Genomic DNA, 17,497 nt, shown 5'->3' with positions numbered 1-17,497 from the left:
CGAGTAGGAACACATTCAGGACTCAGGTCGTATTCTACCACCCTCACATCTGCTAAGTAATCACATGCCCCAGAACAGTGCTAGGGAACCTCTCTTAGAGGTTTTTCCTAATATATGCAGTGCCAAGGCTGGGCTTTACAATACAAAGATAGTGTTGGATACAGAGTGTGCAGTTAAGAATTTCCAGGATTTTACCTTACCACTTCTACTCAGAAAGCTCTCTGTAAGTGAAGTGTGCCAAGTGAATCAATCTCTGCTTCTGGAAATGCAGCACCAGCTTCCTTGGCACAGTTCGGAATAGCAAAAATGTAAGAAGACTCCTACGACTGGGGAAGAGAGCTAGAGCTACCAGCTGCTCTGAACATTTGTAGAGAAATGCTTGGGGACTGGGCTGCAAATACACCACTATATTCCACTTTCCAGGAGCCTTAAGTAAGTTTGGCAATATTCTGGGAAGAGCTGCTGATGGTGTGAAACCTCAGTTGGGAGGTTGATTAAGAACAGTGCATAATCTTGCACATGGATGAATATGGTCATGATATCTTATTGCTGTGCATAAGGTCCCATAAAGAATGTGTCACTTTGAGTTACTTTTCCCACATAAAGGATAAAAGACATGTTTAAATCAGTGCTTAGCTTTCGGCAGCACTTAGCTGCTGACCGGCGTGGATATCCCAACTGATGGAGCTGAGGAAAAGGCGTGCAGGTTTGTCATTACTGCCAAAGTGGTTTTGCACAGGAAGGGCTAATGCAGAACAAGACAAGAACTGCTTATTCTGGGGGAGGCAAACTCCAGCTTTTTCTGTGAGCTTGTTAGGTGAGGTCAGCCAGACTAAAAAATAAAGGGGAAAAAAAGGTTTGTTAAACTACAAATGCAATAAAAACCAAAGAGATTGCATTAGGGAAGGTGTTATTCGGTGCATATGTGTGCGATGGGGTGCCAGAATCTGGATCTGAATAGTTTTGATTAACAAACTCGAGTTTGAATTGTTAGAGAACTGTTCATTTCGTTAAGCCATTATTCATGGCCTGCGACTGGTCATAAGTAATGTTCTGCATCTTGATGAGAGGATTGAAGCTTACACTGGAATGATGAATGCCTGACAGCAGATAATGAATAGTGTACTTCCCTCACAATTCACAAGTGCTCTAAGGTTTCTAAATTGTAAGCTACCAGGCCAACTCACTGCACGAGTACATTGAAATAACATTCCCAAGAGCAGCAAAATTTTAGCCCTTTCTCTGTGGGGCAGAGTTTTATTTCTCTAAATCAAAGCAGTGTGGGTCAAGCAGGTGTCCTCGAACTGTTTGTTGATTTTGTCTCAGGCCCAGGCAGCCAGTAAATAGAACACAACCTCTCAGCCTCCAACTCCTCCTCAGGGAGAGAGTCAGGGAGGTCCTGGGGAGGTCAAAACCCAACTCTCTGCAGAAGTACTTTCACCCCCTGACCCAGGAACTTCCACATGTAGTTGGAGCTGCATGAATACTTGCGAATAGTAACCGCACAGACGCATAAATAGCAGTCAATGGAAGCCAAGTAATTCATTTATCAATATATTGGCTAACAGACTGTCTTCATTATTTAACTATTCTGGTAAAAGCTAATGCATAAAGAACTTAAATGGTACACAGATCTTGCACAGGGCCTTCAGCCAAGGGGAAATTTCACTCAAAATGCCAGGCAGTTAGTTCAAAGTCTTCTCCTTATGCAAATAGAGCAGAATATGCTTCTGGTGCACAGAACGTCAGGATGACCAGCCAGGGGCAAAGCATTGCAAATGGTGCTTGGTCCAACATCTTGCAATGCTGTTTTCCAGTTTTATCATAGTCTCTAAATACCAGTTTGGCTCGTAACCAGACATATACATCTCCCCACCTGAATGCAATGCCAGCATGCAAAGAAAATGCTTTTGTTGCTGACCCACGGGAAACTGAAATATGGACAAGCTGTCATGTGAAGCTTGGAGAAAAACACCTGAGAGCATCAAGATGAACATCTGAAAAACAAGCACATGCAGAGTACTTCATCCATGATAGACAAGAAAAAATTGTTCGGCCTGAGATATTTGTACATCACGGTCTGATCTTCCAACCAAGCTAAAGAACCAATTAATTGAATTAGCATGGCATATCACTCTCCTAAGCAGTCAACACTCTGCAACTGTGAAGTCTGTTGCTGTGGCAGGCCTGCCTACGCATCTTCAGTTCGTAACACCACAGTCTATTTGCTTGCAATTACAACCATGGCTCTGCTAGCTGCAAATGACAGCAATGGCACTCATTAAGCTGGTGGCTTGGGACAGGCTTCAAGCAGGGAAATGCTTATGTGAGAATCTGAGTTCAGCAGTATCCTGCTGGGGCGGTGGTGGCTACAAAAATAAACAAGCAGAGGCTTCCCACTGACCCACTGACACAGCATCAGTTACGTTTTTACACTTGGCACCCTTTTAACAAATGATTGCACTGCGGTTGCATGAGGCAATAGCACACGCTCCATGAGTCCTTTGTGTCTGCTCACAGTGCTGAGCTTTTGCAGACCAGGGGGCCGCTCAGTGCTTCTGTTTCTGATGGGTGGGTGAGAGGACCAGGAATTACAGACTTTGTCTATCTTGTGGGAACAGTACAGCACTTGCCACATAGTACTTCTTGAGTCTTTACTGGGTGAATTTTCAAAATCTGACAAGACAGTTTCTTCTCTGGCTGGAGAGTTAGCAGATTGGGTGTCCTAACACTGACAGAAAATGCCTGTGTAATCTCAGCTTAATTATTCTTTCTGAGCTTCATTTTTCCACATGAAATTATATTTTCTTTCCCCTACATTCGATCTGCCTTTTCCACTTACACTCATTTTCCAGTCCCTTCATCAGCTTTATTGTTCCCCGCATGCACTCAAGCACCTCAAAAGACTTCTTGTAGTGAAGGACCCACAAATGAACACCATACTCGAAGTGAGGACTCACCAGTGTTTAGTACAGGGGGAGAGAGAATCCCTTTCCTAATTCTCTAGTCACGCTATTCCTGAGGCAGGTCAGGATGCCATTGGCCTTCTTGGCCACCTAGGCACACTGCTGGCTCCTGTTCAGCCAGGTCCTTTCCTGATGGGCGACTTTCCACCACTCTTCCCCACAATCGTATTGCTGCATCGGGTTGTTGTGACTCAAGCGCAGAACCCAGCATTTATTCTTGGTGAATGTCATGAGACTGGGTTCACTCAACCCATTGATCCAGCCTAAAGAGATCCTTTTGCAAAGCTTTCCTACTCCCAGATAGATTGACAGTCCTGCCTCACTTGGTATTGCCTGTGAACTTACTGAGGGTGTACTTGATCCCCTCATCTAGATCAGTGATAAAAATGTGGAACAAAACTGGCCCCAAGACTACAGGTGATCAGCCACTGACTGGACTGAGCTCCATTCACCAGGATTGTTTGATCCCAGCTCTCCAGATGGTATTTCACCCAGTAGACCTGTCCAAGCCATCCCAGCCGCCGCGCCACAGAACTTTTACACATTAGCTCTGAATTTCCAACATCTTTCCCCAGCAAATGGCACCGAGTTTCTTTGCAGCTCTCCAGCAACAAGGTGCTGAAGATCATCTCAATTTTCACATTGGCCGTAGCAGGAAACAATCCTGAGGAAAGTCAGTAGGATTGAAGCATTGAAGGACTGTTGGGAGCTTTTGTTCAAGGATTTTGTTCAAGGATCCTATTTCACATCATTTCTGTAGCTCATTTTCCTGTCCTCTACCTTACAACTTCCTCCATATAAAACATCTCCTACATGTGTTAACTCTTATTTCTCTACTTCCAGCCATGTTCTACCAGATCAGAAATGCTCTTACGCATTCTTGACACTCTGATGCTCTACAACCAGCTGTGTGAACAAGATTTCAACCATGCAAATGCTCACAGGATTCCAAGTAAGAATAGCTTCAAAGACTTCAAAGAGAAGTTGTGGTTTTCAGGCTCACATTTTTTGTGGTAGTCATTCACTACTAGTTAGGTCTAGTATCAGCCTTCACCAATCAAACCACTTCACTTTCAAAAGCCAGCCCATAATTAAAAAAAGAAGCCCAACGTATTCTCAGTGATGATGCAATGGTGTGTTCTCAGGTGCTCTTCTAGGCAAGAGGCCAAGAGCTAAGGGACCATTTATGCAATTTTAAATGAATGGCATAAAATTAAGTTGGATTTTTTTTATTGCAATTTCTGATTGTTTTGACTTTATATTCTCAACAGCAGGATTTTCTTCTTTTTTTTTTTTCTTTTTTAAAATAAGCTGCTTACTGTAACCATCACTTCATTCAGATGACTGCACATCACACTCATAAGAGCTTTTGTGTTCCTCACTCCTCCTTTTCTGTCTCTCACTAAGGCCAAATTCTACTACCTTTATTCATACTATTGCTTTACTTCCTAGCTCATGTTGATTATTTCAGTACAGTGACTACTAGAATAAATTACTACTATAGTGTGCCAAAATGACTTGGGGTCCTTAATAACAGCTGTTTCAGGCCTTTGTCATGTCTTTTTTGTCCACAGTCCTACTATGAGTCAAGAACTTTCTCACAGCTCATCAGACATCCACTTGAGTTGATAACAGTATGTAGGGCTTAGTTATATAGCCTCTCCTTGGAAATCAGCTGGGACATTCTCAGGTATCACAGCAAAATCTCAGTCACAGAGCAAAATCAACTGCTAACCAACCTGTCACAGAAAGAATACCAAGAACACAAAGTCAAATCCCCCCAAATTAGGGAATGCTAGATGAAATGATCATGACCTAGTCTGGAAATGATAAGCTGCAACTCTTGATGCTACATAGCCTCAGGGGAATGTGCAGTAACTAGTTAACCAGTGCCCTATTGAACCTAGTCCCAGGCCTTCCACAGTAGCTATTAATAGGAGTTATAAACAGTCAGTGAACCATAACACAAGATTAGATGTTATTAAATCTATTTCATAGATTAACTATCTGACAACCAGTAGAACTAAAAAGGAAACCAGGCCTCCGCTGCTGTATCCATAGAAGTGATGCAGCAGGATACTGAAGAGCAATGTTCATAATGGGCACACAGATAAGGGCAAAAACAAGTTTTAGCATGAAACTTTAGTAGAATTAGGAGTGAATTCTTGCTACTGCTTTCATATCTCCACCGCTGTCCCTTGATGACACAGAATTCCCACCTCTCATCTCTGACCACCAACAAAAACTTATAGCATGGATGCGGTCTGATGCTGCAGACAGACAAGCAATCACACTGTGTGAAGTTGCTGTTGCCTCCTAAATGGAGGTTTGTGGTAGGAATTATCACTTCTATAGCTTGAAAGATTCAGAGTAAACCCCGATCTGTTCTAGGCCAAGTTATCTAGGTTAAAGATGGCAAGTAGTCGCTTTGAGTCAGACAGTTCTGGCTGAGTGGGAGTTCCCTTAAGGACGTCGCTGCCACTGAGTGCTGGTGGCAGTGGGCCTCCAGCTCCAAGATGTTGATGAGCACCTTAGGGCAGCAGCAGACTGTTTAAACTTGACCATAAGAAGCAGAAGACACAATTAGCACACACATTGAATGGGAGACTTTGTCTGGAAAGGCCAGAGAATGATTGGGTTGCTTACTGAAAAAAAAAAAAAAAAAAAAAAAAAAAAAAGCAGGCTGTCTTGCAAAATTGTATCATTAGCAATTAGGGAGGACTGGATATGTCACTTGTAGGTCACCAGGTGATGAGTTACACCGAGCCTTCCATCTATTGGTCACCAGTTAAATGCAACCCAGCATCGAAATTATGGCTGGGCCTTTTAATTATATGTTTGCTTCGCACTGACTGGAGTGCTTTTCAGGCATTGTTTCTCATGTGGGTGTCTGGTGTCTGGCACAACTGGGGCTTGTCTCCACTGGGTTCCTTAATCTGAGTTTCTGGCATAGGAGTCTGTAGGGAGCCTGGGTAGAACATAAACTTCTAATGGTTGTAAAAATAATAATAATAATAATAATAATAATAATAATAATAAAGAATAGAAAGAAAAAAAAAAGTTAGCTTTATCTCCAGCACTAGTTTAACACATGCTAAGGACCTACATTTTCTGCTAGCTTACGCACAGAAAATGGCAAGGAGAATTACAAAAAAAAAAGTAAAGAGAAACCAACTTAGTCTATGTTATCTCTTCTCCTACAACACTGCATTGGGGGGCAAGGAAGGAAACGCTTTATGTTACGGTTTCTGAAAGCATGAATCTTTCCAGGCTCGACAGTGCTTCCAATTCCACCAAAGCGACTCAGCCTGAAACAGGCAGCTCATAAAGTTAGGTATAGTTACAGCTAGGTAAAAAGGGATTTAGAATGGAGATTGTTATGCAACTGCTACTTTATGAATTGCTGCCAGATCTGATGATAATACAAAAAGCAGCTGCTTTCTTCTGATTGATTTGGTGTTCCTTTATCCTCCTGTGGCATAGCAATAATATCCTCCGAACACCAATCTTGCCTGGGTTTTTCTCATTTCTTTTGGCACAGACATAAAGAAATAAATACATCACATTTAAAAGCACAAAATCTTTGGAATTCACAGCATTTGGTAAAACTGCAAGTGATCAAAGAAGTGTTAGTTTAATTCTTACACGCACATACATTCCAAAAGGGAATATGCTATGTTTTTACTTTAGTGAAAGCAGAGTCCCAGTACATCTAATGCTTTATTGTATTTCATCAAAATCTCTTCTGCCCCATCAAATAGGTCACTATGTTGAAATAACAGCGACATTTCAAATAGACTGTGTTAACTTTATGAAAGCAGCATAAAATGGGAACTCCATAACTTTGTATTGACACTGTTTTACTGTTGCAATTTACTGTTGTAATGGCACTATTTAGGAAACAATGAATGGGCTGCAGTGAGATAATTAAGGGATAATCTCCATTACTTTGAAGTATACAAAGCCATAAACAGCTGCCAAAACTGATTAATAGCTGAAGGCATCTAATCAATCTAATAAACCATGTATTGCAAGAATATAGGAGCTTCCACCAACTGCGAAGCATTTATCTTATTGATACAAACTGCCGTATTTTCCTTTCTTTGGGATGTAATATCATGAGACCTTGATTGTTCTCCCATTAAAGTCAAGGATAAAACTCCCATTGTGAGCCCAGGGTCAAGCCTTCACTGAGCTGATATCAATGAAAATAAATGCTTCCTTTTAATGTAGAACAGCTCTGCTAAAAACCAATTTTTTTTTTTTTTTCTCCTATTATAAAACATCCCGTGGCACTGAAAGGGGGACACATTCTAGTGGCAAGGACAAATATCAGGAGCTGTGATGGAAATCTGAATCTCCTACCAACTTATACTGCAATTTCCAATAAAGTATTGTTTTGTCTGTGCCTCACCCTCCAATCTGTAAAATGGAGATGAAGCCATGCACACGTTCTACAGGATTATTTCAGGTTTAGTTCAAGCAATGTATAAAGAATCATAGATGGAACATCCTGTACACACTTCAGAGTGCCTCAAAAGCAAAGCAAAGAAACAGCACGGATTGGTCTCGATATTCTGTTATGATGGGATTGTAAATGATGCAGGAATGGGAGTGAGAGGACACACATCCCCTCCCTCACCCTATTTCCACATTATGCATCACCATAAATGGCAGCTCCCCTCAAAGCAAAGTCAGTTCCAAATTCTTCAGAAAAGATGAGTAAACAGGTAGCTCTTTGACAGGAGTTTAACAGTGTACGCCGTAAAAACATCTCGCCAATATTTAAAGCACACACAAAACACAGGCACAGAGTGAGAACTGCATTTGTCAAGCCTTGCAAAATGCACCTTTCATCAGACAAGATGTTTGTGTCTCCTCAGTCCCGCATAGCAAAGAAGCACTGCAGCACATGTTCTCCTATTATACATTATAATTGCCCTTTCCATGCACAGAAACAGATGCTTTTAGCGCTGGATGGTTCTTGAACTTGCTCTTAATCAACCACTTTGTCTCAGTGCTAGTAGGAAGCTACTTGGGTTTATCCAAATATAAATGTTGATACAGAAACTCATAGCGAATAATAACAGAGGTATGAATTTATTGTTTCAGCAAAAGCTTCCATGTAAATTAACCATTGGATAATTAAAAATGCCTGCAGTGTCTGGGCGGGTAAAAGATCAAGCACTTGCTGGATTACAACACAGCTAAAGCTGCGATAAATCTTCCTAATGGCTTAGGAGCAGCAGCTCTCAGCCTCTACAGCTAACAGGACCAATTCCACCAGCCAACGTGTACTAACTCCCATTCATCTGTGCCCGATCTCACCCGTAAGGGACTGCTTGCAATTGCAAGCCTCTTGTCTGGAGAAGCTAAAGCTAAACAACAGGTTGAAACTTGCACAATGGGATGCAGTGCAAGCAGTGGCATTGCACTCATTCCCCGTGCAAGTGTTTGTCATAGGACTAGGCGGGCAAACCTAAAATACAAGTCCCAGAAACCTGCAGTACTGGTATCTCTGCATGTACTGCTGCCGAGGGAGTGTTAGATTTGTGAGAGAAAACACACAGAGCGAGATGTGGAACAACATTTTTCTGCAATAAACAAATACAGTGATTTGAAGATTCACAGCAAAACATTTACATGTGCTGACTGCAGGAATATGCTCACTGGGAGTGAAACAGGACTCCAGAGTTTTAAGCATTTTTCCCCTAACTAGATGGGGCACAATCACAGATCAGAAATTCCTCGAGGCCAGGCCTGCTGCTTCCCTTTGTGGTAAAGCACTGCAATGGGAGCAGCTGTGTGCTCTTAGAATCAAAGAAACGTTTGAATTGGAAGGGACCCTTCAAGGCTGTCTCGTGCAACTTCCCTGCAGTGCACAGGGACAGCCAAAGCTCCATCAGTGCTCAGAGCCCCAGCTGGCCTGATCTTGAGGGTTTCCAGGGATGGAGCACCACCACCTCTCCGAGCAATGCCTCACTACCTTTATCCTAAAAAAACTGTCCCTTATATCCAGTCTAAATTTCCCCTCTTTTAATTCGAGACTATTTCCCCTGGTCCTCTCGTTAGAATTCAGTGCTATGGACATCTCTGCATCTTGGCTGGGTGGCTGAATTGCTTCATTTTTGCCACTGTTTAGAAAAACACACACTTAGATACGTGTGTGCACATACATTCACTGGAACAGGCTGCCCAAGGAGGCTGTGGATGCCCCATCCCTGCAGGCATTCAAGGCCAGGCTGGATGTGGCTCTGGGCAGCCTGGTCTGCTGGTTGGTGACCTGCACACTGCAGGGGGTTGGAACTGGATGAGCATTGTGGTCCTTTTCAACCCAGGCCACCTATGTCTATGTCTGTGTCATAAATGTAACAAATTGCAGGCTGTGGATTTCCTTTCCAACAATGTCGTTTGTCACCACCGTTGGGAAAATCTACGTTGTCTGCATCTTTGTTGGCTATTTCATGAAATTCAGAACGATATCCGTTCCTTTTTGCAGCAAGGTTGCAATGGAAGCTGGTATATACAACTGAAACACATGTATTTATTCTTCTGGGAGAGAAATGTAGTTGCAATTCTTCACCGACACTTCTTTAAGATTTTCTTCCTCAGTTTTAAGCTCCACCAGCCCCATGCAAGGGCCTGCACTGAACACTGGGCAGGAGGACAGAGGAATAACGTGAACACCACAGGGCTTGAACACCACAGTCCTCTTCCTGGCGTATCAGAGCTGGGTACTCCTGGACAGCCAGGCAGGTTTTAAAACACTCTATTAGAAAGCACACATATAATTTTCTCTGAAACATTCTGCTGAGTCCCCTCAATAGCTCCTAGCCGCAAAACGCTGCGCTTCCAAACCCATCCAACCCCAACCACCACACTGCCTTCCCAGGCAGCCCCTGACAAGAGCCCGCCCTCACACAGGCGCTGAGGCGGGAAAGGCCGCTACCCCCTCTTCCTCCCCCCCCTTCCGAGGCCTCCGCGACGCCTCTCGCCTCAGGGGCCCCTCTCAACCTCGGCCCCGCCTGCACCCATCTGACCACGCCCCCACACCCGTGGCCCCGCCCACTCCCCGGGAGGCCTTTTGTAAGCAACAACAATACCCTTCCTCTCCTCCCCTCGCGAAGCCCCGCCCTCCTCCTCCCACAAACCACGCCCCCTCCCCTGCACACGAAGCCCCGCCTCCTTGTTTACCGCGCAGCGGGGCCCGGGCGCTGCCCGCCGCCCGCCTCCATGTTGGAGCGGCCCCGCTGCGCGGGGGTGGGGCGGGACTGGGCGGGGCGGGGCGCGGGCCGCTGACAGGCTGCGAGCGGTGGCGGCGGGCTGTGGCGCAGCGCGGCCCCTTTCCCCTCCCTTCCTCCCCTCGTACCGCGTTTCCCTCCTCGGCCGAGCTCGGTGGCACCACGGGAGGAGGAGGAGGAGGAGGAAGAGGAGGGGGCCCGGGAGCAGGGAGGGGGAGGCCGCAGGGATGAGATAAGCGGGCGGCGGGCATGGAGGCAGCGGGGCGGCTGTGCCGAGGGACGCGCTGAGGGGGGAGGAGGAAGAGGAGGAGGAAGGAGGAAGGAGGAGGAGGAGGAGGAGGAGGAGGAGGAGGAGAGGCCCCGCGGGGCGGCTCAGGTGGATGCGGGGAGCGGTGTGAGGAGGGCGGGGGGGTTTTTAGGGGGCAGCGGTTCCCAGCGGGCAGCGCTCGGTGCCGGGGGGTTCCCCTCGCCTTTCCTTTCCCCCCCCCCTTCCCCCCCTCCCCTTCCCCGCCCCTCCCCTTCCCTCCTCCGCGGGGAATCGGCGCCGGGAGGAGGCGGCGGTGGTAGGGCCGGAGGGGCCCCGAATACGGGGCTGCCCCCACCGCCACCCCCTCCCTTCCCGCCCGCCTGGCTTCATTCCTGGAGGAGTTTTGGGTTTTGTTTTTATTCTTCCCCCTTCCCTCCCCCCCCTTTTTATTTTTATTTGTTTTTTTAAATCTGCGTATTGATTTTTACACAAACAACCCCCCCTCCTCCCTCCGCCTGCCTCCTCCTTCCCTCCCCCCCCCCCCCCCTTTCCCCTCCCCGCACACACGAAGCCTCCGGGAGGGAAGCGGCCAGGTGAAATCTCCCTCTGTTTCCATGGACAACCCGTCCATTATCACCCAGGTGACTAACCCCAAAGAGGAAGAGATCCTGTCCTGCGCTCAGGATAAAGGTGAGCGGTGGAGAAGTGCGCGGGGAGCAGCCGGCTTTCCTCACCCCCTCGCTGGGGACCTGGGGAGGCTGAGTTGTTGGTGGGATGGAGAGCTTTGCTGGGGAACTGTCGGCTGGGCACGGCCCACAACTTCCCAAGGGGTTGGGCTGCGGGGTACGGATTAGAATCGGGGCTTAATTCAATAGAAGGCTTTTGTTCCGAGAGGCGGGGATGTAACTTTGGCAGGTTGTCATTGCGCAGCGCGGATTCGGTACCTGCCCTGGCTTTGAGATCTGTGCTTTGAGATCTCAGCTTCAGAGCTCTTTTTTTTTTTCTTTTTCATCCCTCTTCTTTGGGATGCCTCCTTTCTGTCTTCTCGCTTCCCAGTCTTTCTCTCATCCCGTTTTCCTTGCATTCGAGAATCCATGTAGCTTTCAGGTCTGTGTTTTTTCTTAAAGGCTGCTTGTCGCTGGAAGAAATGCAGGCAACTTGTAAAAGCTGCTGGCCATCCCAATGGCTGGGTGGATCAACAGCTGTTGCTTGCGTAAAGCGTCGTGTCCAGGCGCTGTTTCACTCCAAAATAAGATGGATCCAGCTCGGCCAAAGGAGCTGCTGCTCCTTCAGAGCCTGGAAGGCACCGGTCCGCCATCGCCTCCTTCCTTCTTGGAAGCTCAGTGGGATCTTGGGCTGAATCCTTGCAGACGGCCCCAAGTGGTGCTGGCGGGAAGAAGGTGCCTCTTCAGGGTTGATGGGAACAGAGTCCTACATTTGGAATGGTTTTGGAGTGCTGGGTTTGTGCTTTGTTCCGAGCAAGGGAAAAAAGGCAGGAATTGCTTTGCGCAAACATTGTGGCAATGTTGTGTGATGTAGGTATGGTGGTAGATCTCCAAATGGTCTGCAAGTGGTAGGTTGATACGTTTGCCTTTCGGACCTGGGCATTTGATCCCCAGGATGCTTCCATTTTTGCGTGGCTCACAGCAAAGGGGTCCTGGGCAGCTGCAGAAGTTGCTGCTGGTTGCTGGCAAGTGAAAGGCTCACGCCAAGTCACTGCGTGCTCATCTCACGTGTGCTGCCTGCAAGAGGAGGATGGAGATGGATGTCAAAAACATTGTGTCGTTAAGGTGGGATGTTCCACTAAACCAAAAGATGATTTTCTTCTTTTTACTTAGATGATTGCTTACGTTGCTTGCTTTTTAATTTGCATTGCTTGAGCAGTGGCACTCTGTGCTGAGGCCTTGCTCATCCCTGGAGATTACTGACGTTTCCTTCTCTTTTGGCAGCACTGAGTATGGGGTGTCTGCAGGAGCACAGCGCTGCTGCTCTGCCTGTGACATCTCCTAAGGCTGCTTTGGAGCAGATTTATGTCACACAGTGCTCAGATGGTGCCGTGGTCTTAACAGCCTCTGTTATTGCAGTGCTGGAAGGTTTTGGGTAGCATTGCTAACAGCTGGTTGCAGCCTTAATGTAAAAAAGGCAGTTGGGAGAAACAGGAGAAATTGGCAGCTCCAAATAAGACTGAGCATCAAACAAGTGGCTTGAGTTCAGCCAGCTACTCTGTGTATCAAAAATATGCATCTAACTTGCATAACTATGCAGTAACTTGCATAAGATGCATTGTGTTCTTGCTATTGGTTTGTCTGGAGCAGAAAAATCACGATGGGCTTCAATTACATAGCAAGGGCCTTGCAGGCTGCATGCAAGCACTGATGGGCTGGGGAGAGCAGAAGGAGGGTAGCTGGAGTTGAGCAGGCGAGAGTCTGAGCTTGGTACAGGAGGAAGGTGGTTTTTTTTCTGTATTTTTTTTAAGCTTAGTCAAAGTGCATTTGGACTGATTTACTGCTTCGCAGCGTGGTGCTACGTGCTGTGTGGTGAGCCTCGAGCATGTGAGAGCAACTGTGGCAGGGGAGCTCTGCCAGCCCCCTGTGCTGGGCTGGGAAGGAGCCCTGCTGCCTGCCTGTGCTGCTCCCGCTACAGGTTTTTCCTTCTCCCATTGCTGAGGTGTATGCAGCTAGCAAAGACCCACTGTGTTCCCTTCCCTGCTGGGCTGTGTGTCACCTCACCCGCTGCTCTGTTCCGTTTCTGAAGTTTGGGCCAAGCTTTTGGGTAGGATGAACTCCGGGTGCCCGGAGTTGTGGTGGTGAATGGAGGAGCTCGGAGCGAGAGCACTGCTGGGTCTGTCTGAGCACATTGGTGCAAAATGGCTAACAGCCATCCAGGCACCCTGAACTAACAGTTCAGCTCATACAAGTATCATCCGGACCTGTGCTGTTCTGCAATTGTGTGATACACTGAGTTACAGTAGCACTGTACTGTGTGAGCAGAGGCTGTCCAGCCCCGTGGCAACCTGCATTCAGCACTGGGTTGCAGGAATATGGTCCGGGAGTGGCTTCAGGAATTGAGATTTCCCTAGGATTTTTGGAGCTTCCATTGGTGTTTCTTATGACGAATGAATTTTTTTCTTCTCCTTAAGCTGTAGAGAAGCAGTGAGTAACTACTAAATAATGCACGTGTATACTTTGGAGTGTTGGATTATTTTTTTCCGATGTTTTTGAAGCTTTTAATCAAGTGTGACTTCAGCATTTAGTTTGACTTATTTTTTCAGTATGTATTTATGTTCTAAAGGGAGCTTAATGCACAGTATATGCTTATGGTCAGTTGCTCCTGTGGAAGGGGAGCGTGGTTGGCAGGAGCCAAAGAGCTGTGTCCTCACCATGGAGCAGTTCTGTTTTTTAAATAAATATTGTGCTTTATAAATATAAATGTCCAACTATTCTCTCGCTAATCCAGACATATTAAAAATGTTTTTTGAGGTAAGTGAGGCTATGATAACTTACTAAGCTCATTAATACTGAGAGGGAGCTGTTACTTACTCTTAACAAACACCCAAAAATTTAGAAAGTGGAAAAAACCAGCTCTTGGCACACAAACCATTCCTTAATGTGTTGCCACACGGTGGTGCACTGTATTTAGTTGTCTATCAGAATGAAAGCTGAACGCAGAAAGGTGCTACAACCCTGCTTTATTATAATGGCAGCGCTTGCTTTGCAGTGCCTGCACTGCTTGTGGAGGATTTTGGCCTCGAAGCTGTTAAGTCAGTTCTGAAAAACGAACACGTTCTCCTGTTTGGAAGTGGTATGTAAGCAATCAGAAATGTTTTAAGCACTGAAATCAGGAGAAATGCAATTCCCTGATAGGTTAGCGGCCCTGTGCACAGCAAGGGGGTTGAAACTAGATGATCATTGCGGTCCTTTTCAACCCAGGCCATTCTATGGTTCTGTGAAGTAAGAGAAAGAGTTCTTTGCAGCACTGTTTTGTGCTGTGATTTTTTGTTGTGGTCGTTTTTGAAAACTGGAAGTGTTACCAAAGCTTGTCTCCAGAAATTAAAATGTAGGGAGAACGGTGTGCTGTATCAGCCATAAATGGGACCAATTAAAACAACATGAAGAAAAGCTAAACATCTGACACAGTGTGATCCATTTTATAGATAAAATCAGCCATTTCTGCTCCTTTTATTTTGAGAGTATTTATTCTTTTTAATCAGTTGGACAGTGACCTCAGTTACATCTCCAGAAAAGCAGCAGTGATGCACTGAGTATGGCAGAGGGAGTGTGGTTGTGGGTGGGTAACATGTAATGGCCCAGAGAAGCAAATGCCCGTTCTTTTAAATCTAAGTGGTTTAATTTCTTCTTCATAACTGATGTAAATGGCTGGTCTGGGAGCAGTGCAGGACCAGCCCAGTCCTTTTGTGGGTACCCGGTCCTTCAGATGCTGCTATTCAGATTTCTGCCTTCACATCCATCCGTCCTGACTTTGGCTACGTTTGTCAGACAGCTGAGCACCTATTTTCAGTTATATGGAACACCTGAGTGTTTTAGTGTGTCTACAAAAAATGTGTTTTCTTCTATGATGAAGCAGCTGGGAAGCGTTCAGAACGAAATGTAAAGCATTGCTAATTGTTTTTAATGAACAGTGTCACTCAGTGAGGGTACCTTCTTAAGCAGGCAAGCTTTCATTCAGAAAAATTGGATAAAACAAACAGAGCAGAACCAATAAAGGCAGTACTACCATGTAAAATAGCAAGTAATTAAGATCTAAAGTTAAAAGCTGCTTTTGAGAGCGCAATCAAAGTAAATCACTAATTGTATTTTCTGCAAGATGCATTTTGAAAATATATTAAAAATATTGAGGAGCCTTTTTGTCATTACTTCGTCAGAATTCAAAGTACTTAAACATCTGGAGGCATTCAGGGCCAGGCTGGATGTGGCTCTGGGCAGCCTGGTCTGCTGGTTGGTGACCCTGCACATAGCAGGGGGTTGAAACTAGATGAGCGTCCTGATCCTTTTCAACACAGGCCATTCTAAAGATACATCAGTGTTCCTGGGGCAGTGTCTCAAGAAATTTGTATGGTATTATCTCCAGATTTTTTTACTTTAAAGTAGCATGCAGAAATGGAAATGGAAACCACATCGGCAGTAGGTTGGAATGTGAATTGCTCACAGAGGGTAAAAATTTAAATCATTAACTAATGACATAGCTGTTACATGAAACCAGAGTAACCATACAGTAGGTTTTATGTTCCTGGGAGACCGTAGTAACCTGCAGTAACCCGAGGTTTGATTTAAGGTGGCAGCTAACAAGCTGCAGTGTGCTGGCAGTAACATGGACGATAGCTTGCATGAATATCTGGTATTGAGTTGGTGTCGGTGAGCTGCAGCGCTGTCGTTTCTTCCTACTGCATGCCAACTCCGTTTCACGTTTGTTTCAATGCAGCAATTTAAGTTGAGCGTTGAGGAGTTTACCACACCTTTTTTGAGGGGGGGGGAAGAAAAACAAAGTTGACCTACATTTGGTCAATTCAGCATTCAGAAATGCAAATAGCATTTTCTGAGATAATCGCTACAATGCGTCGTGATGGGCGCTGCGCTTCATCTTTCACAGCTTAATCTGCACATTGCAAATCAGCTTCCGGATAACATGTCCAAGTTTGTTTCTTTAAAGTGATACCACATGAAAATGCTGGGAAAGTGAAAGCTAAGAGGAACCAAACTTGCTTGTCTGGGTCAGCGTTGGTGAAAAGTATTGCTCCCATTGCCTGCTAGAAGGCTTTAGCTGTGTTTTTGGTTTGTTTTTTTTTTTTTGAGGCTTGTTTTTCTGCCACACAACACTTAGTTTATGAATTCTGCTGTCTTGTAGAAGTTGTAATTCAAATATGAAAGTGGCTGCAAAGTAGTTCTGGCCAACGTATTTTGTATGTCGAATGTTAAATATTCATCCTGTAAGCAAGTAAGCCTTTGTTTTGTGACACTGTGTAACTTCTTCATTGGAAGAATTTGTTAGCAGTGTCCTCCATGTTTGTTGATCGATAGTATTTTCCCACTGGAAATCCAATTTTAGGCAGTCCTAGGAATGGAAGTGTGAACTTTAGGAGTGAATTACTCCGAACTTACCCTATGGAGAATTTCCTTGATGTTGTTTGGCTGACTTTGAGTCACATTTGAGTTATTTCTATGCAGAAGGATTAGGAGACGAGGGGCAAAGTGGAAGGTAAGAACTCCTGGCTCTTGAGGGCTACCAAGCCCAGTGGTGGGGCAGGGAATGGGTCTTGTAGGTGCTCCTGAAGCAGCCTTCAGCTTGCTCTGACCACATTCTTGGCCGTGGGTGATGGTGCAGCCTCGCTAGGTGTCTGAAGACCCCATCTGCATTGCTGGTGAGGATTGCGCATCATGCAAGTCGTTGCAGAAGTGGAGACACGGCTGAAAAGTCCCACAGAAATCCCTTTGTGCGTCTGTTCTATGGAAGGACGCTGATAACTTCCAGGTAGGGTTGGTGTGGTGGTGCTGGGGAGAGCTGTGCACTGGTGGGCTCCCAGTTAGGGGCTGAGGAAAGGTGCCTTCTGGGCTGTGATGTAGCCAGAGATATTTTTAAGGGTTCCATATTGGAAATGTTAATCTCCTATAAATGCTATTTTTACCAGAGTTTGATGCGAGCTCTTTTTATGTGGAGAGGTTAAGATGTAAAATGGACATAGATGTGACAAATGTGGAAGGCAGGAGTAACATCTAAATAGAACAGTAACGTTCTGTTCCAGGCAGCCTGCTGTCCTATCAGTTTGGCCTTTTGTTTATTCTTAGTGTTTGCTATAAGACAAAATGAATTTGTGAATCTAAATGAGTCTCACACAGTCTGGTCTTCTCAGTACCGTTGCTGCTTTGTGACATAGGTATTAGGGATAAAAATACAAGCTTTAGGCAAAACTTGTATTTAGGAGAAAACTCGTTGTGCACTGTTGGGCCTGCATGAAGTTTGTAGGCTTTGCTCTGTGTTATCAAAACGATTGCTTACATAAAAGTGCCACAGCTTATTTTCTTTGTACA

At 45.5% G+C, this 17,497-nt stretch overlaps 1 protein-coding gene across 2 annotated transcripts in view; it reads left to right on the top strand.

The window, feature by feature from the left end:
* The first annotated feature begins 10,983 nt into the window (after positions 1–10,983).
* Positions 10,984–17,497, top strand: part of CTDSPL (CTD small phosphatase like) — a 72,204-nt gene continuing 65,690 nt past the window's right edge. For both annotated transcript variants that reach the window (XM_042817588.1, XM_042817586.1), the window contains exon 1: positions 10,984–11,144. In XM_042817588.1, coding sequence (XP_042673522.1) covers positions 11,069–11,144 — 76 coding nt within the window. In that variant the 5' untranslated portion in view covers positions 10,984–11,068. The remainder of the gene's footprint in view (positions 11,145–17,497) is intronic.

The sequence above is a fragment of the Centrocercus urophasianus genome, unplaced genomic scaffold (genome assembly GCF_019232065.1).
Source record: "Centrocercus urophasianus isolate 14NV4802_14NV808 unplaced genomic scaffold, USGS_Curo_1.0 seq_16, whole genome shotgun sequence".
NCBI lineage: Eukaryota > Metazoa > Chordata > Aves > Galliformes > Phasianidae > Centrocercus > Centrocercus urophasianus.
Note: the sequence above shows the minus strand (reverse complement) of the source record. Positions and strands in the feature narration are given on the sequence as shown.